We start from the raw sequence: 22,271 nt of genomic DNA, 5'->3' as shown, positions 1-22,271 counted from the left end.
TATATATCAGTTTCCTCTCAAAGACCAAATCGATAAAGTTAGAAAATTTAAAAAGTAGCGACAGGTTAGCTTGGCTTTGGGAATTTCAAAAACTATATTCATTTGGTCTTTAAAAATGGTATCAAAAGCAATTTTAACATTATATTTTTGGCGATTAGTTTCCTGGGAACAAATGAGCGGTAGTATTACAAACATATGCTCCGTAACTCCTCGTCACCCTGAAAGGCTCAAATAAAATAAGAAAGTAAAGAACTCATTGTACAGAATTTAGTTCTAAAATTCCGAATTTTATTATTTAAGTTGATGATTGATTGTTTAAATCAATTCATCATGCCTTTCAGAAACTCGCGAATTAACACGGAATTGCAAGGAAAAGTGAAATTGTACCCATTTTTCTGTTCTTCGAGTCAGAGTAGTCAGTTATGCATGTACGTAATCGAGCGTAGACTAAGCATAAACTTTCCATTTTCTTTTCGGAACGAAAATAACATAATATTTAACAAGTCCGTGACTTTATCAGTTTTCTTCTAAAAGCCCACAAAAAATCAATTTGTTTTCTGAAACAAAAGAAATGCAATTTTGGCAGACTTAAGTTAGTTTTAAGTGAAAACGTCTTTCGGTAATTGATTCTCAATTTTTTTATATTGAGCAACAAATCAGTATAACTTGATTTACCTGAGGTGCTTTACAGCAGAACAGTTCGCGACAGAGTTCATTACTTGTGGTCCCCGGGCGGTCTTGTGGTTCATAGTCACAATCAGACTCAACAAAGCTTGAACGTTTACAGCAATGTTTAACCACACAAATCAAAGCAATGATCCCAAATCAGGTAATGCCGAAAATTACGCCGGGTTTTTCATCGTTGGTGTCGTCTTACACACGATGTCCTCTTTGATTGCGTTTACTGGAAATTTCGTCGTTCTCGGCGCAATTTGGAGGACACCATCTTTACATCAACCAAGTTATGTTCTTCTTTTCGGACTCGCCTTGTCCGATCTGGGGGTCGGTTTGATTGTCCAGCCTATGCTCTCTGCAGGCTTGATTTACGAATTAAGAACAGGAATCAAACTACCTTATCTATGGATAGTCTTCAGGACTCTACAAGCCATCTTCATCTCCGCTACAATACTGACACTCACATCGGTCAGTGTCGACAAATGTCTTGCCTTGTTACTGCATCTAAGATATGTTGCCGTGGTTACCGTCAAGAAAACTGTCAACGTACTTGGCTTGATCTGGGTAACAAGCGTATTGTGCAGTGTGACCCTCGTGTTAGGCGGAAAAATATACCCCACCATTTCGATGTTCCTCGTCGCCTTCTGCATCGTGGTAAATATATCAACGTGTTCAACGATTTATCGCATTTGTCGACGCCACCGAATTCAGATTCAAGACCAAGCAATGGCGCAGCAGAATCCTGAGGCCTTTGACATGAAACGCTACAGAAAGTCTCTTACTACGATGATAGTCTTATTAAGTTTGCTTATTATCTGTTATGCCCCTTACATTTGCACGCGTGTTGTTGCTTACTTCGCCAATTGGTCATCAGGTCAAAATTCCTTTATTCAGGGATTTTCAGCCTCGCTTGTTTACCTGAATTCGTCAATCAATCCGTTGGTTTACTGCTGGCGTCTGCCAGAGATGCGTGCTCCAATAAAAAAGTTCTGGAAATCACTGTTTTGCGGCTTAGTTTAAAACCTGGACTGGATTCTGGATTCATTTGCGGCACTAACCGAAGATGGACGAAGGTTTCAGAGAACGAGTCGATGGTGTCTCGATCAACACAAGGAAGTCTCGACCATATATCACATATAGAGTCCAGAGTCCAGAGTCCAGAGTCCAGCAGAGTCCAGAGTCCAGCAGAGTCCAGAGTCCAGAGTCCAGAGTCCAGAGTCCAGAGTCCAGAGTCCAGAGTCCAGAGTCCAGAGTCCAGAGTCCAGAGTCCAGAGTCCAGAGTCCAGAGTCCAGAATCCAGTCCAGAGTCCAGTCCTCGTTTTAGACTATGCCCTGTTTTGGATTCATGCAAGTCTTAGTCATTTCCTGAAAAACTCAACGATACTTTTAAAGAATTTTGTTCCAGGCTTGAACATTGGTTTATATTAATTTATGAACATCGGTGGCCGAACTTCGTTTATTATCAAATTTAGTGAAAAAGATTCGTCCTTTTTACGACTGAATTTATTCAGGAGTTTAGTAGCTAGCCCAATGGCACTCGTTGGTCGGTCGGTCGGTCGGTCCATCATCTGTAAACTTCTCATTGCAACTCCACTGACCAGCAGATATACTAGAAGAAAGAGTGTAGCAAGGCGGCGGTATAGAGGCGGCCTTTTTAAATTTAAAGGGGTTTACAAGAAAAACAAGAAGCAAAGAAACAAAATATGGCTGACAATTATGTGTGGAAAATATTCGACCGCCGAAAAAGTGGAAATCGAGAGCCGCAAAAGCGATGTAGCGATCGATCTCTTTCGTATATATCTGTCGAGCTAGCGTCGTACTTGTAGGAGCATTCGAAAACTAAATCGGGTTTCACATAAGCTTTATCAACGATGGATTTATCTAGAAACCAGAGCATTGGCTAATTTCGAGTGCGTGGCTGCTTGTTGGCAAGAAAAGGAAAAGCTTTTCAGATAAAAAAGCACAATTACATTTGTACCTGAAGCAGTCCATATGTTCTGATATATTTATTTACAGCGTTATTACTAAACGGCTTACATGTAAATTATTCTGCAATGCATACCTACTGTAAAACAATAAAAAATGCAAGCGAGATAGAAATTCTCTTTAGATACTTATTCGTGTGTTTAATTGAGTGAAAAATACTTTTGATGTTAATAATTAGGTGTTGGATCATTAAAATATAATATTGAAATATTTTAGGAATAAGGGACATAAAAAACTGTACGACTTGCTTTCTAATTTTACTGATCAGTTGTTATATTCTTGTAACCTTGCCATGGTACAAACAGATGTATTGTTTCCAAGGAAACAAATCATACATGAAATATGTATCTATTACTAAAATACAGTAGAACCTCGGTAACTCGAACTCGGATAACTCGAACAACCCCGCTAACTCGAACAAACTTTCATTTCCCTTGGATTTGAACCCACTTTTCAGTCATTTTTACTCGGTTAACTCGAACTTGGATAACTCGAAAACCCCGCTAACTCGAACTACATTTCGTTTCCCTTGATCAAAATTTGGGTCAAATTTACCCCGATAACTCGAATTGTGGTTCTTGCAATTCGCCACTTATGCACATTGATATCCCATTAGCTTAAACGAATACTACAGCAATTTGATTTTAATTAGAGCAACGAATAGATCACGTATCTGACAGTGATTTTTTCACTCCTATCATAAAAATGTATGATCGTGTGAGAGTTTCTGACGAGATAAGCTTAATTCGCACTGTACTGTGTGCTGAAGTACTGAAAAATCGATAAACTATCAATTATTAACTTGGCAAATTCAATATTCAGTCGACCCCGATAACTCGAAACCCCGCTAACTCGAACTATTATTCGTTTCCCTTCAGAGTTCGAGTAACCGGGGTTCTACTGTATTTACTACAAGGAAAGTAACCGATGTAACTTAGTTGTTTTTAGTTGTAGACCTTAAATATAACTTATAAACTATCTTTGTCGATTGAATTGGGCACAAACATACTACTTGGGCATCATTGCATTTTTAAAATATATTTTCTATTTCCAGCTGTGTTATTTGCAGAAGTCGATTGTGTACACAGGGGTGTTGTTGAAAACAATAAGATAAAATTCTGGAGCTACTTTTTGTAACCGTTCTTTTTGAAACTAGTCTCGTTAGATTCTATTACGCACTAGTGAAATTCTGTCTAATTTTTCTGTCAAACTTTACTTGTTTTACTGACTTTTTACGATGTTTTAGTTGCAGTGTTTAGTAACCTTTGTATTTCGTTCACACTTCGCACAAAGGTGCAAAACCAAAGTATTGATGCCTCATGAGATATGTTTCCGTCCCGTCCACGTACGTTTAATGATATGGATAATTTCTAGGGGTAAACCCCTCCCACGAAACTGTATTTCGCAAGTGTATTCTTGTAACACCTAAGCCTTTCCTAAAATTTCAACAACAACCTTTATTGTAAATATTAGCACTACTCTTAACTATTATCTTGTAAACATGTTCCTTGTAAACTTTATAATGCTCGCGCGTTCTTGTTTGGACCAAACTTGCCTGTCATGATACTAAAACTTGAGAAAAGAAAGATCATTTGGAAAGAAACTTTTTCGAAGGTTCGTGGCCAAGGTGGCGTACGACGCAGTCGCAGTTAAATGTAAAACGAGCTGCGCATGAACTTGCGTAAGCCTAAATTTGTAAGTTTAGTGTTTTTGGCAGTTGATTGACAGCTCACGTTTGGCGCCTTTATAAGCACGCGAGCAAGATCTATCGTGCAGAGTTGTAAAAGTTGCTGACCAGAACAGTTTGTGAAACCTAATAAAGTAAGTTGGCAGAAAACCGAGTGTTGGAGTGGTTACCACTAATCCCCGACGTTTCTACTTCAACACTGCGGAGCGATATAATAAACAAACCATTTTAGTGTTACGGATTAAAAAAAGGAAAAAAAAAGAGAAAAAGGAATGAAAGCTTATCTTTAAAACTTGGCAAAAAATTCAGTCGTGGCTCGAAGAGCTCTTTGTTAAAACAAATGTTTGTGCAAATTTTTTTAAAGACAAAAATTGTGTAAAGTTTGTTTGTAATTGTCACTTATTGTGTCAAAGAAAAGAGAAACTGTCATAAGTCATAAGCCATAATTTGTGGCATGCCCCTCACTTAAAAGATAATTTCCAGCCACCCCACCCCCACCTCATAACTCTTAAAGGGTTAGCCACTTCAGATGTTTAATTTACTAATTATCTAATAATTTTAGGAATTACTTTTGCAGTCCTCTCTGAATTTTTAGTTCTGTGCCGGCTCCTGTTCGCTGCCAAGGCGTTCCTTATCTCTACCACCAAACCGGAAACGATAAGCGAACGACTTTTAGAAAGTCTAGTAGTCCAGATAATATTTACATAGAGCGGTTTTTACTTGATTGTCGAAAGTAACTTGCGTTTGCTTTGGTTTTGCATTACTACGCTTAGTGATTGGTTTTAAAAATCTCGCGCCACTTTTTTTAGCTTATCAGAACTTAGTCCCGCGCTTCGTGCTTGCGACATGTATTTGCTTTGAGTTTTGATTGGCTCACTGGATTGTCTGTGTTCTTTGTGATTGGTCAGAGTAATTACTGTGCGTTTGGTTTTTCGATGCTCAATTGAAAACTGATCAATTGGCCGACGCCCGGTTTACAAATTCGGAGACAACTCCAGCTGTGGAAATAAATATAACATAACTAAATTATCTCGGCCAGTGCTACAATAGAAACGAAAAAGAACAGTATGAAGCACTTCTTTCCCTTGCTAGTTGCTGTTTTTCAGCGTTTGCCTTCACCTCCTGTGTTTCGGCTTACTTCTATGCAGGGATCTTCCTTTGATTTTCCAGCACTCACATTTTACATTACAACCAACCATTGCAAAACAAGTGGTTCCTCGTAAAGTCCTTCATCGCTGTTCGCAGGTCACGCATGCGCCAACAGTATACTAATGGGTTGAGAGATGAGTTGATGTAAACAATGACAGCAGACCAACTGAGAGCGAGTCGAACCACGCTGGCATGCCAGTGCGCATGCTTGACGGCAATTCGTATGCAAAGATAAGGTAAGTAACAGAGGCACATTAAAAGGAATACCACAAACATGCTGATGGCAGACTTTCTGTGACGTTTCTTACTCAAAGTTTCATCTCCGTAAACGTTTACTTGGTCGTGCGTCTGGTTTTGATGAAATCGGGCGATTCGGAAAATCATCACATAAACAAAAGAATTAACGAGCAACGAGGACAAAACGATGATGACACACAGGGCACGATGCAGGTCGATGTGTGTTATGAGCGTCAAAGCGTAGGCTACACTTGCTATCCAGATTGCAAGCAACACAATTATGGCACGTTTGCTTGTCACAACGGATGCATATCTTAAATGGAGATACAGGGCAAGAAATCTATCGACGCTCACAGCTGTTAGCGTCAAGACAGTCGCGGCTACAAAGACTGCTTGTGTTACTCTGTAAGCTGTCCAAAAGACAAGCAAATATTTCTTTGTGATCATTTCAACCATCAAGCATGTTACATAAAGCGGTTGCACGATTAGACCAACGCCAAAATCAGACAAGGCGAGCCCGAAGAGAAGAATGTTCGAAGGCGACTGCAAGGCAGGTGTTTTCCAGATCGTGCCAAGAATGAGGCCATTTCCTGTGAATGCGGTAACAGAAAACACGGCATTTATAACACAACCAGCTATGAGGTTGTTTAAATCGCTCGCTTGCCGATAAGCTTCGATCGGGGGTCGCTCTGTGTCGTTTAGACTTTGGTTAACCAGGCTTGTCATGGCTGTCTCTGCGAACCAAGCTTACGAGACTTCTTACGATGAAAACGTTTCAACGGAAACTGCTTAAACGTTCTAAGAGACTTAAGATATTTTTACTTTCCTTCTGCAGGATCGAAACCATTTCATCTGGTTTCATGTTTCATCTGTTTATAGCAAAACCAATCGCACATTAATAAAGTGCCTGTCGAACCTTCTATTAGCTTTTTTGGAAAACATTAGCTTTATTATGATGTTTGTCTTATGAATGACTTGATCGATCCGCTGGCAGCGGCAGCAGCAGACTTCAGAAAGAGCAGAAAAAAATTAATTAAACTTTTGATTAATTTCACAAGTGACATAGCATTGACTGAAAGCATGCTAGAAATATAGGCAATAATAAAAATATCACCTTTTGTTTTCCGTCATAGCCGGCAGAATTAAAAACTTGATGGCTGATAATTACCTCTGTTTTGCAAAGGACCTGAAATAAGACTTAATTCTTTTTTATTCTTTTGTCCAATCGGAAGTTTGTTTAAACGAGAACTCATTTGTATTTTGAATTTTTCAGTGAACAAATTTTGCCATCCGGCCATTAACAATCTTGTGTCAACGGACACTGAACTTTGTTTAACTTCTTTCATAACGTTTAGAAAGGATGTTTGCACCAGATATTTCTAAAAGCGTATACCGTATTTACTCGAATAAGCGCCGCCCCCGAATAAGCGCCGCCCCCGAATAAGCGCCGCCCTCGAATAAGCGCCGCATTTAGGACAAAAAAGTTAAAAAGCGCCGCCCCCGAATAAGCGCCGCAGTCTCGATGCGGCGCTTATTTGAAGAATTTCGTTTAACTTAAAACGGTACTACAAAGCAACTCTAAGACAAGCTTGAACATTTTTTTGCATCAAAAGCGATGTTTTGCAGTTACGAGTGATTGTTTTTTCGCTCTCCCATTAGTTTTTCTATTCAACACTCTAACAATGCGTTGTTCTGTAAATGTTGCGTAGGCCGTCAACCTTTGCCAGGACAGCTAGCGCCACTTCTGTCTCAGCAAGAGACAAATACTGTCAATCAAAAGACGCTCTTTTCAATAACTGTAAAAGATAAGACTATTGTGGCTTCCAAATTTTAAATAAGCGCCGCCCTCAAATAAGCGCCGCCCTCGAATAAGCGCCGCACCTGAGACGTGAAAAATTTAATAAGCGCCGCGGCGCTTATTCGAGTAAATACGGTATACCTGACATATACTTGATTAAATGTTGGTAATTAGCCAATGTTCGTATTTGCATACAACGTCTTCGAGCACCTGCCTCGGTCCCAGACTACTTTCTTCCGAGGTGTTCGCGGAAGTTTCACGAGTAATAAAATTCTCACTGAAGGAATTGATCGGATAAATGCTTGCCGCTTCTTGTCTTTTTTATTTCGTATACTCTGGTGGCCAAATCCGACGAGAAGAAGTTTTAATTCAACGAAAGCAGATGTAAAAAGATGCATACATTGTATCTCCTTTGCTAAGAGTGAGGCTGAGTTCGCTCCTATTAAAGGGACTATATCACGGGGATTTCGCAGATTTTTGGTCTAAACTTTTCTGAAATTCGTGGTTGGCAACTTTATAACTCTAAATAAACGTTATCTTTGAACATCTAAAGGAATATATAACCTTAATTTGCGTATAGAAATCAAGCTACGGCTATAAATATCGATATTTCGAAGACGCGCGAAACAACTTGAAAACGTTTGTCTAACTTTTTCAAAATGCAATCCGTTTCCATCCGAGCCATCCGCAGCTAAAGATGCCCGTTAATAGTTTCATTGCTGTAATATAGCAATTTTTAAGAGGCTCCGACGGAGAATATGGAGAATCGTTGGACAGGCTGGGAAAATCGAAAATCTTGAAACTTTGCCCGAAGAACACCTTTGGGGAACTATGTTCGAAAATATTATTCTCATCTTCTGGGAATTTTTGGTTTTCGAGAAATTAAGAAAAAACGAAAATAACGGTTTTTAGCTCATTAAATATGCAAAAAATATACGTAAAAATGGCAAAGTTCTCGATATTCCTATAAGAGCAATTTTCAATGCATTGAATCGAAATAAACGTAGAATAATAGCTTTATCTTTCTTCTTTCAAGCAACATACACTTTTAATTTTTTCTAGCTATTTTAAGATTTTCATCGCCTTTTAAAATATTGCTCTATCAAGCACTTCGGGAAACGGCAAAAGTTGAGAAACTTTAGAGGCCGAAAAAGCACCTTGATATGTCCGATAGCGAGTCAAACTAAACACTGTGCAAAAGCTCGATGTCTCTACTATTATAATATCAAATAAAAAATCTGGGTACTCGAGATTCACACCGATAAGAAACGCAAGTTCACGACGTACTCGTGTCTAATTTGCATAATGCTATTTTATAAAGACGTCCTCCGTTGACTGTTCTGGTCTGTTTTATTTCCATTTGTAGGCTACGATTTTCAAGAAATAGACATCATAGCGTGTTTTTTATTCTGTTCTATATCAATCTTGGTTTGCGCTAACATTCTGTTAACATTTACCGAATATAAATTTACAAATTAGATTGAGAGTAGTCGCCATTACGTGACCCGCGTCACGCTATTAATATATTTTTATTAACAATTCAACAAAAGTATAAACTAACTTCTTTATGCTTTAAAACTTCCACTATTTAGAGCATGGTATTACTATTAGTTTAAGGCACTTAGTCGCAAACGTCCGTTTTCTTACTAAAAAAGGGAAGGCTTGCGGTATGTTGATATTTACAATCCTTGCTTAAGATAATATCAAGTTATAGCAATATCAAGTTCAAGTTTCCGGCAAGTTTGACCTTTAAGTTTTACTCAAAGCTAAGATTTCATGTTATTGCCGTTAACTTGAGGAGAGTTTTGAAGTTTTGTATCCTGTATAAAACAGCCACAAAAATTATTCATTCCGTGAAAATGGAAAAACTGCTTGGAAAAATATCAAAGCGTACAATCTCCAATCTAACTTGACATACATTTGCATCCATCGGCTAGCTGAGATCCTTTAAACCTTCGTATCACTCAGTCCGTGCGGATGAGGCTTTTGCAAATCAAGGCCAAAACAAGTGCTGATAACACTAATGGAGACCTTGATAATTCTAATTATAGCAAAAACCGAATTAATAATTGCTTTTATATGAAAGTGAAGTGAATTCATGGTTCACTGATTCGCTTCTTCAATTCGACCGATGAAAATTTAAAAACTTGTGAAACAGAAAGAAACGGACAACAAAAAGAAGCTACCAAAAATTGCGAAGGAGCTGTTCCACGAAAACCTTAAGGAAGAAAGCATCCAGCAGCCGGAAGACGAGAAGGACACAAATGTTGAAATTGTTTGCCGTTAATTTGTTTACGTGTATAAGAGCCTACAGTTAATTAATTCTGGGAATCGGCGTAACCTACTGATTAAGGACATGTTTCACGGGGCAATTTTCCTTAAAACTTGTAACGCAGCGATGATGACTAAAATCATTGCAATTTGACGAAGGAGAGTCACACGTCCGCAATTTTTATTTGCAACTTGCAACGCCGGCAGCCGCTAGAAATTACCATTCTGCGAACGAAGTGACACGTGAGCTCGAGCGAAGGACGAGCGATCTCCCTCTGATTGGCTCATTTTAATAAAATTACGTTGGAATGTCACATGCACATGTCTCGCAATCTTTTCTTGTATTCAGTTAATTCTGGACATCAATGCAACCTACAGATTATTCACTAAGCTGTTAGAAGATTAGTGAATAATCTGTATGTTGCGTCGATTCCCAGAATTATAATTTACTCTAGGCTCTTAGCGAATGAGAAGTCAGTGACTACAATAACTAATTATCCAAAGCGACTATATATATGTCACGGATTTTACCAGATTTTTGAACAGCCCGAAATTAAAATTTGTGTCGCAGGAAACCTAAAAATAATAGTCCATTTTATATATTAGAGCATTGAAGCTGTTAAGCTGTTTACGCGCATCTTTGGCTGCGGATGGCTCGGATGAAAACGTACGGATTGCAACTTAAACTTGCTGGAACAAGCATGCCCGTTTCTTTAAACACAAACCAAGATTTCTTGCTATCTATTCCTCGGTCACCCCGGGTAAAGGAGGACTTGTGACCCGCAACTTCAGTTGGTACAGAACATTTTGTCTTCCCAGTTCGCCAGCGAATACCGAGCGTATTTCTGTGCTTTGGGCAAATCGTCATGTATTCTTGGCATTCTTGCCCTACGAAAATCCCTAGATGTATCGGATAGGTCAGCTTGTATCAATTCACAGTTTAGTTATACAGTAGTGTGATTCCAAGAAAAAAATATTCATTTAACCTTACCTGCACGGGTAAGCAACAATTTTTTTCGTTATCAATGCTGTCCGTATTGGTCAAGATGTTACAATACTTTAAATGTGCTTTGACATCCAGGTCACAGTCTTTTAAATTTACATATTGAACAACTTCTGGATTGTGTGGGCTTGGGCCACAAGCCCCACCAACAAAAGAGGCAAAACTGCAAAGGGGCATTATAGTTTTGAATTTTAGCCGAGAAAGTTCTTGCTTTCGTGTTAAATGTCCTGTCGCTGTGTACGTGTTCGGTCTCTCAAAGGAAAGTTTAATTTAATTTTGTGATCTGACGGAATGAATGGATTTTGCACGATCAAAGACTTTTTTTTATAGTTATTGTAAAACAAGATAGAAAACTTTTGGCATTTTATTCCATACATGACAACTGAACGGAAGAACGGCGATATATGTACATGACAGTTTTAATATTTGTGTACATTTATGTACACTAAAAAGTAAACTTCCAAGTTAATTAATAATTCCTTACTACATGCATGCGTTCTATTTTTGACTTAAGTAACGTGAGTAAATAAAATATTTATATATTCCAATTTCAGGTAAGTGAATGAAATGATCTAACTGTTTATTTCTTAAATTTTGAAGTGCCAGAATCTAAACAAACTAATAATCTTTCCTCCGATCTTTGACAAAAATTTCAGAACATGCACGTGACACAGGTCACGCAATGAGGAACTCAGTCGATAATTTTTACTCTTTTCTTCTTTCTGAACCTCTATATAACCTAAGTATAGCATAAGACGAAAAATAAAAGCGAGTTTAAACTTGCTTTATTTTTGCAATCATTTCTTCCAAATGGAAATAAAGCGAAGCAGATCTCTTAGCGGGGGACGTCTTTCAAAATAAGAATATGCAAATACGCACGAATACGTCGTGAACTTTCGTTTCTTATGGGTGTGAATCTCGAGTACCCAGATTTTTTATTTGATATTATAATAGTAGAGACATCGAGCTTTTGCACAGTGTTTAGTTTAACTCGCTATCGGACATATCAAGGTGCTTTTTCGGCCTCTAAAGTTTCTCAGTTTTTGCCGTTTCCCGAAGTGCTTGATAGAGCAATATTTTAAAAGGCGATGTAAATCTTAAGATAGCTAGAAAAAATTAAAAGTGCCTGATGCTTGAAAGAAGAAAGATAAAGCTATTATTCTACGTTTATTTCGATTCAAAGCATTGAAAATTGCTCTTATAGGAATATCGAGAACTTTGCATTTTTACGATATTTTTTCATATATGCTAGTTATTGTTTTCTTTTTCTCATCCAAATGAGTTTTATACCCAATTTCTTCGGGTTCCATCCTTCCTTTCCTCGGGCCTCTAATAAATGATTTATCTTTAGAAAACTGAATGAACGAGGATAGATAAATCAGGGCTGGTTTGGCAGCCGATATTTATTATCGGTCTCTGTTTTAATTTATTTTCTATTTTCAAACCGATTAATACTCATTATCAACTATACCGGTAGGAGATCGTAGACGGTTTGCTTGCTTGAATTTTAATATCTTTATGAAAGGCGTAAAAAATAAAATTTATTTAAATTTCCCTTTAAAACGGCAAGGCTATAGTGGGTCCATAACAAGCTACTTGGTCTGAACATTTCAAAATCTGAAACTGTCCGTGCAGGAAAATCCGCAAATCTCGCAAGGCTCTACTTTCTCAAGCAGTTGAAGAGGGCGAGAGTTGCAACGAAGGAACTTGTGACGTTTTACACCACATGTATCCGATCAGCAGGCGCGTAGGAGGGGGGGGGGGGTTCGAGGGGTTCGAACGACCCCCTTTGGAGGTCAATAATAGAGGACTGAAAACACAAACTGTTGATTTTCAGCTTTTAGCAAATAGTGGGGGAATGGAAAACAAACTTTGAGTGTTGCAGCTTTTAAAGAAAACGCTAAAAGTATCGGGAAAGTATTAAATTGTTAGGAGAATGGGCTCTCCTCACTGGCTCTCAATTTCGGGGGACCCAGGTGATACGTCCATATTTAGTGCATATTGACGCTTTGACGCTTCTTTTAGTACATTGAAGGTAGAGCCGGGGGGTGGATAGCCTCCCACGCAGTCTTCTTAGGGGCGATCGTGTTGATCGCCCCTAAGAAGGACTGCGTGAGAGGCTAGGGGGTGGGGCTTAAGCATTAACCCTAAGATGTAGTGTACTAAGCCGGTATGTATGTATGAATGTATCAAGTTAACAAAATGCCGGAAATTTTGTTGTTATGACTAAAAATACCTGTTATTTTGAACTCCATCGAGTTTGAAATATTGACGTGCACAATGCTGAAAATAGCATTTCCGGGCCTCTACATTCAATGATTCTGGGGGGACATGCCCCCAGACCCCCATAGAGGCTCGCGCCTTCGGCGCTCGTATTTAATAACCCCCCAATAAATATTCCTGTCAATACGAACACCCTTCCAAAAACCTCAGCTACGCGCCTGATCAGTCATAGAATACGCTTCCCCATTTTTCCACAATTCACTCCTAAACTATCTGTCGGAGGAGCTGGAGGGCTTACAAAGGCGCGCCATGAGAATAGTTTTCCCACTCGTCATCTATCGCGGAAATTTGATGTTCTTAAAACAAATATTAGCCGAGAAGCGAAGCTTCGGCGCTTGCTGTTTTAAGAACATCAATTCCCAAGGAGCAACTATCAGACCGATAGTTCCGAGAAGAAACACTCTATTGTTTTTATTTTTCACCACTATTTTCTTCCGTGCGCCCATTCAAAATCGAGCATCGTGAATTATTTTTTACTTTTCGTGATAAAAACTCTTTGCCGAATTTAAAAACGAAAAAAAAAAAGAAACCACTAAATAGTGATTTGGTGGGGTTTTTGTGTCTTTTTTTGTCTGCCGGCACTCTTTTTTACAAAAAACTTTCACGTGCGAGCACTATCCATCCGGGCATTTTTCTCGGACGGTCGTGTCAAGTGATCAATTTAAATTAATCAGAATCGGAGAAAATGACGGGTATGTGGAATCGTCTGCTATTTCTTAGATTAAAATTCATTTGTTGGGCGGAATTTATTTGTGCTCAGGGTTATTGTTTATATCCAGAAACACTTTGACGGTTTGGTTCTGTCTCCGATCGGAAAGTTCCTCTAACCTATTAATTTTTCTCCGATTCTGAGCCGACAGTTATCAATCTTAACCGAAATAAAGCTAATCTTATAAAAAATATTTCCAATTAGGAAAAGTCAGTGTCCGTGACTTGATAAACTTAAAGTTCGTATTGCAAACGAAGAGGTTGAAAAACAGTTTTTTTTAATAGTAATTGTAAATAGTCGTCTTTTTCCTTTTTGCTTTTACTTGTATTTTAAACTTTTTTAACTTAATTAATTCAACTTTTTAAGCTTGTTTTTTTGTAAACAGATCATCTTTTAGATATTTTTTTAGCGTTTAACATTTGTACATTTGTAAAGTTTTATCTAATTCAGCCTCTTGCTGCAATTTTAAAGCTTCAATATAAAACTATCTATCTATTTATCTCGTAGGGTAGCTGTGGCTTAAAAGTTGTTGTATCTATAGCTAACCGTATCACCACGTTAAATAAAGGATGGTAGATTAGTTGATGCTTAATGATTTGTACTATTGATTTGATACTCAGCTATTTTAAGGGGATGGGAGGCGCGGTGGCCTTATGGGTATTGTGCCAGACTCCGGATCGAGCGGTCCGGGTTCGAGCCCTGGCAGGGGCACTGTGTTGTGTTCTGAGCAAGACACTTTACTCTCACAGTTGCTCTCTCCACCCAGGTGTATAAATGGGTACTGGCGACATAATGCTGGGGGTACCCTGCGATGGACTAGCATCCCATTTAGGGGGGAATAGAAATATTCCTAGCTGCTTAATGCTACAGAAACCGGGATAAGCTCCGGCAGTATGGGCCGCTTGGCTCGAGGCTGCCTTTTTTTATTTTTAAGGGGGCCACAAGTTCATTAGTTTGATTGATTGATTGATTGATTGATTGATTGCCTGACTGGTTGATGATTGATGTAATGTTTAATAAATGAGCAGCAATGTTTTATCAAGTTTAAAACACGAGGCGCAGCCGAGTGTTTTAGACTGATAAAACACGAACTGCGAATTTATTGAACGGCTTAAAAATCTTCTGATGTTGATCAACTCGTTCTTGCACTAATATTAAGATTTGGGGTTATTTTGGCCTAGAAAATTGGACGTAAAGTTTAGCCGTGTCTTTATCAGATATAAAGACACTCATTAAACATTAATTTCTTTTGTATTTCCTTTATGAATTATTGATGAGTTTTTTTAATGATTGATTGACTTTCAACAGGGACCAAAAAAATCTTGAAAGCCTGTTTATTTACTTTATTTGAGTAAGTATAAGACACATATTTTACAGCGTTGACTTAATTGCACTTAATTTCTTAATTACAAAAAATTATTTCATGTTATCGTTACTGATCTTACATATTCATGTTCTTTTAGAACTCGTTATCTATCTATCGTTCCATTTGTACATATTGTTATACTGAATAACTGTTTTAAGTTCAAGAGCGGTTTTCACTTAAGTATCAAATAAATTCTCATTAGCTTTGTAGGAAAACGTTAAAGAAATAGCACGGTGAAAGAAAATTTCAAGCTGGGAAACTCAGTGGAGATCAATTAGCAAATTTCCAATGCATATAAGCAGCGTATAAACCTAAACTTTCCAGGGACGGCGTTAACTTTTGGCTTTAAAGCGAAAGTTTTCGGAAATTTAAAAGGTTTGTATGGAGAAGTTTGAAGCTGTTTTGGCGGAAACTGCCCACGCGCGGGACGTTTGACCGCTGTAAACTGAAAAACTACGCTCAGTGATTGGTTTAAAAAACAAGCGCCACTTTCTCATCCAACCAGAAGTAAAACTAAAACTAATCGTCACTCGCAGCGCACGTTTTCCCGCACTTCGTGCCAGCTACATATATTTGCTTCGAGTTTTGATTGGCTCACTGGATTGTCTATGTCCTTTGTGATTGGCCAGCCTGAGAGTAATTTACTTTGGTTTTGGTTTCACGACAAACCGCTCTAAGGTAAATAGAAAGATTAGCATGACGTTAATATGGCAAACGCGAGCTTGCCTTTCAATTCGTTACCTTTTTATCGAATTCTAAAATTAATCCTTCATAAAAATAGGAGAAAAATCCCACGTTCGCAACAAACACAAAACTACTCATTCAGTCCGAGTAAGGGGCCAAACGGAGAGCGGCAGAAGTTAAAATTTTGCCGTTCGCGGGAAAAATAAACGTCATGCTTAATCTCTCTAATGACTTCAAATTGCGTGGCGATCAACCAATGATTTCAAAAACTGTTTCATAGCAACGCGCATTGCTGGCAGTCGCCAACAGTAAACCAGGGGATTGATGGTCGAGTTAAAATAAACAAGCGATAGCTGACCATCGCATCATCAAAGACCTGTAAGATGGGGACCAACTTGTGAAGCTAGATCTAGAAACAGCGCGCAAGAAAATATAAGGAAAATAACAGATAATCAGTACAATTAGCAATACTATCATAGTGAAAAGAGATTTTCTGTAGCGTTTCATGTCAAAGGCCTCGGGATCTTGTTGCGCTGTGCTTGATTTCGAATCTGAATTCGGTGGCGTCGACAAATGCGATATATCGTTGAATACGTTAATATATTTATTACGATGCAGAAGGCTATAACGATTATGACAATATGGCGATGTGTGTCACCGTCTATAACAACTGTTAAAGCGTATACCACGCTTATTACCCAGATGAGGCAGAGAGCCAGTATGGTCTTCTTGACGGTAACGATAGCAGCGTATTTCAGATGCAGTAACAGAGCGAGGCACCTTTCTACACTTACAGACGTGAGGGTCAGGATGGTAGCTGGGACGAAGACGGCCTGTATTATTCTAAAGATTAGCCACAGTTCGCTTGGATATCTTCCTGAGCTCAATTCGTAAGCCACAACCGCAACGAACAACGGCTGAATAATAAGACCAACGCCCAGGTCGGACAAAGACAATCCAAAAAGTAGAACATTTGTTGGTAGATGAAGCGTTGCTGTCCTCCAAATTGCGCCGAGGGCAAGAAAATTTCCAACAAGCGCCGTTAACGAGAATACCGCGTTTAAGACGCAAACCACGATATAAAACGCGGCGAAACTTTCGCTCCCTGCTGTGGGATCATTGCTTTGATCTGTGTTGTTATACATTGCTGTGGAGTTCAGGGCTTGTTAAATCTGACTCTGACTGTGGACGGCGGAGCTCGTTATGGACTCTGTGTCGTGTTAAACTGTTCTGCTGTGAAGCACCACAGGAAAATTATACTATAGTTATTTTTCTTGTCAATGTAATAATTTGACAATTAATTAGTACCGGATGAAGTCTTCCACTTAAACCTTACTTATACATTTGCCTGTTTTAATGATTTTTCTTTTGTTTTAGAAAACGAATGGATGTTCCAAGCTTTCACAGAAGATGGAGTAAGGTCTGATGGTTTTGTCCAGAGTAAGTACGTAGTGGAGAGTTTATGCTCGCTTATAGGCAAGAAAAAAATGACTGAATAGAAAATAGCATAACTTTTCATACTTTCCTGTCAATTTGCGAGCTCAGTTAATTCGTTAGTGAACTGAAATAATAATGCATTGAAGTAGACAACTTGTGCGCTACTTTCACTCATTATTTTCACCAAGTGAGGTTTAGAATGGAATTCAATAAAGGGAATATTAAGAGCTTCGATCTTTTGTTATCTCTTCTATTATGTTAGATTCAGCACTAAGGAAAGTAAGTGAAAGTTTTTTACCGCCAATTCTAATCGATTTAATTAATAAATTTTCCTTTAGTAGATGTCGACTAGATATGCTTTCAAAGCAAATATCCAGGTTTTGCGTGTCAAATTTCTATTTTATTTGTGCAATTTTAATTAAGGCTGGTAATGGTCACAACGGCACTTCTGCGTTGACTGATTGATATTGTTACACTACATCACTTGATGCTGAAATAATTTTATTAATGAATGCTCGACCAGGGGCGTAACAAGCTTTTTTGTAGAATTACATGCCTGGCCAACTGCTTTAAAACAGGCCTAGAGCAGTTTTCAATTGAGTGTAGTAAAACCAAATCCAAAGTTACTACTCTGGCCCATCACAAAGGACACAGACAATTCAGTCAGCCAATCAAAACTCGAAACAAATACATGTCGCTGGCACGAAGCGCGGGAAAACGTGCGTGAGCGAGTCACGATTGGTTTTGGTTTTACTTCTCATTGGCTAAGAATTGACGCGAGATTTTTAAACCAATCTCTTAGCGTAGTAATGCAAAACCAAAGCAAACGCAAACTAATTTCGACACTCAAGTGAAACCGCTCTATCATTAGACTAGTTGATTTCTTACCCCCTTTTTCAATCCCCATTTCTCACCGTCTTACATTTGAAACAAACTGAACGATTCAACATGTACAGTCTTTTTATTTCAGTGACTTGGTTTTTACATGGATACGAAGATACACAGTGAATAAAATTTATCGCAGTAGTCAAACTGAACCTTGTCATTTTGTCAATTACTCTCATAATAAATTAAATGCAATGAATATACTTCAGGTTAATTCACTACAACGCATACTACATCCCCAATCTCTGAGACTACGCCTTCGACGCTGTCAAATCGCAACGTCTTTGCGCACTGAAACCTGTAAGTCTTAAGCATGCCAAATATTGGGACACAACTCGTCCCGTCGTCTTTACAGACCTTTAAATGTCCATTTATTCATCCCCCAAACCATATTAGAAAGTTGTGGGATCGTTTGAAATGATGTTTTACAGCGTTAAGATTGTTTGGTTTACGATTTCGCAATTTACTTTGCCATGGGTACTCTTGGCTAGCGAACGCTTGGGAAACCTATAGTTATAGCTAAGGATACCTTTAATGCGCAAACATAATGTTTAAGCAAACCACAGCAGAAAATGGCGACGAGAACGTCGTTGTAAACAAAATATTAAAATGAAGTGTACAATAGCTCTGCACTTGCGTTATGAATCATTGTACATTTCTTTGCCGTTCTATCAAAAACAACAACAACAACGTGAAATGATCAAATTCTGCGTTGTAAGGAGAACGTGAACAACAACAGCGAATTTTTCAAAGTTTGTATTCGGGATTAAATGTTGTCTTAAAATATTCAGCTGAGGAAAGTTCTGACACCAAAAGATAAACTGAATTTATCCAAACAATCGCAAGATTCTTAGTTAAGTAAAAGTAATTAAGTGAAGTAAAGTAAAAAAGTAAAATGTAAATTTACTTTTTAATCGACGTTGTCCTCAGCGTCGCTGTCGTGGTCGCTTCAACTTCTTAATTTAAAAGCGAGGATAAATCTTCTCGCTAGTCGCACTCAGTTCTAAATTTAAACTAGCATTTTTTGTACATGGATCTTCTTAAAGCAGTTCCAATTGTCAGGTCGGTCATTCCTCACATGAATCACATTTACAATTAACTGTAACCCGTTCAGTTAGAGTGATGGTTCTGTTCCAGCCATTTATCACATTGTATGTTCTCATCTCATATACTGGCAGACATTTCGGGAAACCGTACCTAGGAATATTACACAGGCATTGAAAAGACACATGTCTACAAACGGCAATCACACCAGAGGCGTGCCAATGTCTGTACTTAACACAACCATTGCTGCCTGCTTTCTGCCTTGGAATTCGTCGTTGGGAAGACAGGTCTGGAATGATGATAATGGCGACGAGAAGAAGGCAAGCGGCCATAACAGAGAAACCCTGAAATGGAAAGTCAAAATAAAACAGCATTGAGAAATATGTTCTGTTTTCCTTTCAATTGAAATAAGCCACACTCTTTATGCACAGTTATTTCGTCGCGCGCTGAAAAAAATACTGAACAGTGGCCACACTGCAGTTTCCTCGCCTCTCTCTCTATTTTGCGTGGTCGGTTAGCTTTCCCGCTATTGCCAAGATAAACGATCGCTTTTCATGCAACGAGAAGGCTAAAAGAACTGAATTATATTCCATATCCTTGTTTGAAAATTGTTTAAAGATTAAATTACATATTTAAGAAGAATTTAAGCAGCGAAAGTGTCTTTGGCAGCCGTTCGTTAGGAACGTCTTTTAAAATTTCCTTCGTGCCTGTTGCGCGCGCCCTTTGTGCGCGCTAGTGCTATAGAGGTTGGAATTTGAGAAACTTTATATATGCACATACCTTCATTTCTTATGTCCTTGGCTTTTTTCCTCTGCGTAAAAGCTATTCTGTTCTGCAGCAGTTTTCCTGTGAACATTAATAACAAAACATTGTGTGTTGCCAGTGTTAGTTCAGAATAACTCCTTACTTAAACAAAAATACCTTCAAATATTTCAAAGACTTTGCTAGGCTCTACCACGTTCGCTAATTCCGTATAAATACATCCCGTTTTTATGGTTTTTCTGGCAAATCTATCTACCTTTTTTCTCCTTTGCTATTAGAAAATGAAGAGAGTCATTGTCGTTTTTAGCGTGTCGAGTGGTGATCGAGTTAAAATGGTTTCATGAATTACTAAAATTGCAGCCATGATACAAAGACTGAACTCACCAAATAGCAAACTGAGCGAGGAAATAGTCTTCTTGAAAACTGGATGTCTCTTTCCGCGGTGAGGTTGATAAGGAAATGCCGAAAACCCTACAGAGGGGGAATATTTATATGCGCCTCGGACCGTCCTGTGTTTCACTGAATATATTGAATTATTTCCTGTAACAAAAAGCGATTCTTCAAAAACAACATTTGATACGATTGAATCTCCCCATATCCATTTCCTGATGTTAAACATTTTTTTTAGCTAGGACTTCCGGTGTAAAAACATGATCACAAAAATTGTGTTGCGTATAGGTTATTTCTCGTTGAATGTTTTAGACAATTAATAAATAAGCAATTAATAAATAGACAATTAACAAATAAGCAAGCTTGGGAATGATTCTTAATCAGGTACATCATGAAAACAAGAGGTGATCGCGCTACGCAAACAGATTTTCTGAAGTAAATCTCACAATTAAGTAACGCAAACTTTTATCCAGGGTAGAAACCTACAGGGCTGTCTTTTTTAAGCTACCATCACGTATTCAGTTAACCTTTGTTTCAGCCAGGTGACAGGTTAAAAACATGTCCGGTTTCTTTCAAAAAGATCACTTTTACGCCTTTCAATCTGTCTATTTCCTTTTCTCTAACGCATGGTGGTCTAAAAAAGGAAGAGGAAAGAGTTGCGAGAATTTTTACTTAAAATCAAGGGATTGTATGTGGACCTAGTGGTATTAATGTCGAGAAAAAACACACAAACTACAAACAAACAAACAAAACAAACGGCTTCAAATAAACGATTGAATGTTTTTATATTGCAAGTCGGAAGTCGGAACCGGATCTAGTGGGGCAGGGGAACATTGATTACTTTTAAAATACTACTATAACATTAACGCTTTTATTGAGGAATAAGAAGAATAAAAGAAAGAAAGAAAGTGTTAAAGTAAAGCAATTTAAAAGAATTGCAAAAATTGAGGACGAGATGGGAAACAGTTTTCTTTTCTAGTATCCCCAGTGCAAGCTGACAATTTGAATGATAACTTAAAGCCTGACAAAACGAGGAAACATGTTTCCAGAAACACTCGTAGCGCACGCATGTTTCTCTAATGTTTCTTAGTTTTGTCACACGGAAAGTATTGTTTCCAGCCATCAATTTTTGTCTCCAAGAAGGAAAATTTGCTTCTGCTACACTGCAGACACAGTCCGTGTTTCCGCACAGCATGGAACCATGGCAAAACGAGGAAACAATTATATAAACATGTTTCCTCGTTTTGCTGTTAGTCTCACCGGTAATTGTCTTCAGCACTTCCGCTTCTCTTCGGCTGGGCGTGGCCGTATTCAAAATAGACCAAAGAAGGAAAAATGTCGAGAGGCGCTCATTAAGTTGCGAGCTCAAAGATTTTTTCAACTTATTATAGTTGGTGGAGTTTCTAAAGGTAGTAAAAAAAAAAGTCCGAGTCAACTATGTTCTGATAGGAACGAGCAGTTGCGAGCTTATTTTTCACCCAACCTTATTATACTTACGCGTTTTCTACAGTTCTTGAATTGGAATACCGAGAAGGGCTTGGGAACGAAGTCAGCTACTTCCGCCAAGAACCGGCATCATATCAGGGAAGAAGCTGAAGGAAGTAACAAGGAAGATAACACGTCACTTCCGGCGCACGCCTATCTAACTTGAGAAGATAAACTTGTCATGAATCGAGATAAATTTGCTGCAACAAGGAAATAGAGAGCCTCGGAAAATGAGGAACGGTGGAACGAGCGAGCATTTAATTTCAGTCACCACATGGCGACTGCAGCAAATGTATTAAATTTTCTTACAATAAAACAACATTTGCATCCCATATTTCATGAGTGTGCGTAGCCCAAGTTGCAGAGTTACTAGATCTTTTTATGTGTTACTCTGTGCGTGCTTTCTTCTCGCGGATTATC

General features: G+C 38.4%; 3 protein-coding genes and 1 pseudogene across 3 annotated transcripts; 1 reads left to right on the top strand and 3 right to left on the bottom strand.

The window, feature by feature from the left end:
- Positions 1 to 789: 789 nt before the first annotated feature.
- On the top strand, positions 790 to 1,842 carry LOC144641695 (adrenocorticotropic hormone receptor-like). Its single transcript, XM_078500728.1, has one exon. The coding sequence runs from the start codon at positions 790 to 792 to the stop codon at positions 1,693 to 1,695; it is 906 nt and encodes a 301-aa protein (XP_078356854.1). The 3' UTR covers positions 1,696 to 1,842.
- Positions 1,843 to 5,453: 3,611 nt separating this feature from the next.
- On the bottom strand, positions 5,454 to 6,822 carry LOC144642606 (adenosine receptor A2b-like). Its single transcript, XM_078501616.1, has one exon. It carries the CDS (start codon positions 6,458 to 6,460, stop codon positions 5,534 to 5,536), a length of 927 nt encoding a protein of 308 aa, XP_078357742.1. The 5' UTR covers positions 6,461 to 6,822; the 3' UTR covers positions 5,454 to 5,533.
- Positions 6,823 to 16,081: 9,259 nt separating this feature from the next.
- Positions 16,082 to 16,993, bottom strand: LOC144640619 (trace amine-associated receptor 9-like; annotated as a pseudogene).
- A 1,240-nt stretch (positions 16,994 to 18,233) lies between these two features.
- LOC144641694 (uncharacterized) lies at positions 18,234 to 20,493 on the bottom strand. The gene is made up of 3 exons (XM_078500727.1): positions 20,361 to 20,493; positions 19,995 to 20,060; positions 18,234 to 19,558 (listed from the first exon to the last, which is right to left on the bottom strand). The coding sequence occupies exons 2-3, from the start codon at positions 19,998 to 20,000 to the stop codon at positions 19,238 to 19,240; spliced, it is 327 nt and encodes a 108-aa protein (XP_078356853.1). The 5' UTR covers positions 20,001 to 20,060; positions 20,361 to 20,493; the 3' UTR covers positions 18,234 to 19,237.
- Positions 20,494 to 22,271: the final 1,778 nt, after the last annotated feature.

The sequence above is a fragment of the Oculina patagonica genome, chromosome 2 (assembly GCF_052425735.1).
Source record: "Oculina patagonica isolate OP01 chromosome 2, crgOcupat, whole genome shotgun sequence".
NCBI lineage: Eukaryota > Metazoa > Cnidaria > Anthozoa > Scleractinia > Oculinidae > Oculina > Oculina patagonica.
The sequence above is the reverse complement of the archived record's forward strand: the minus strand, read 5'-3'. Positions and strand labels throughout refer to the sequence as shown.

Excerpts from the sequence above, each read along its gene's own strand:
- LOC144641695 (XM_078500728.1), top strand. The coding sequence starts at position 790 with ATGTTTAACCACACAAATCAAAGCAATGATCCCAAATCAGGTAATGCC.
- LOC144642606 (XM_078501616.1), bottom strand. The coding sequence starts at position 6,460 with ATGACAAGCCTGGTTAACCAAAGTCTAAACGACACAGAGCGACCCCCG.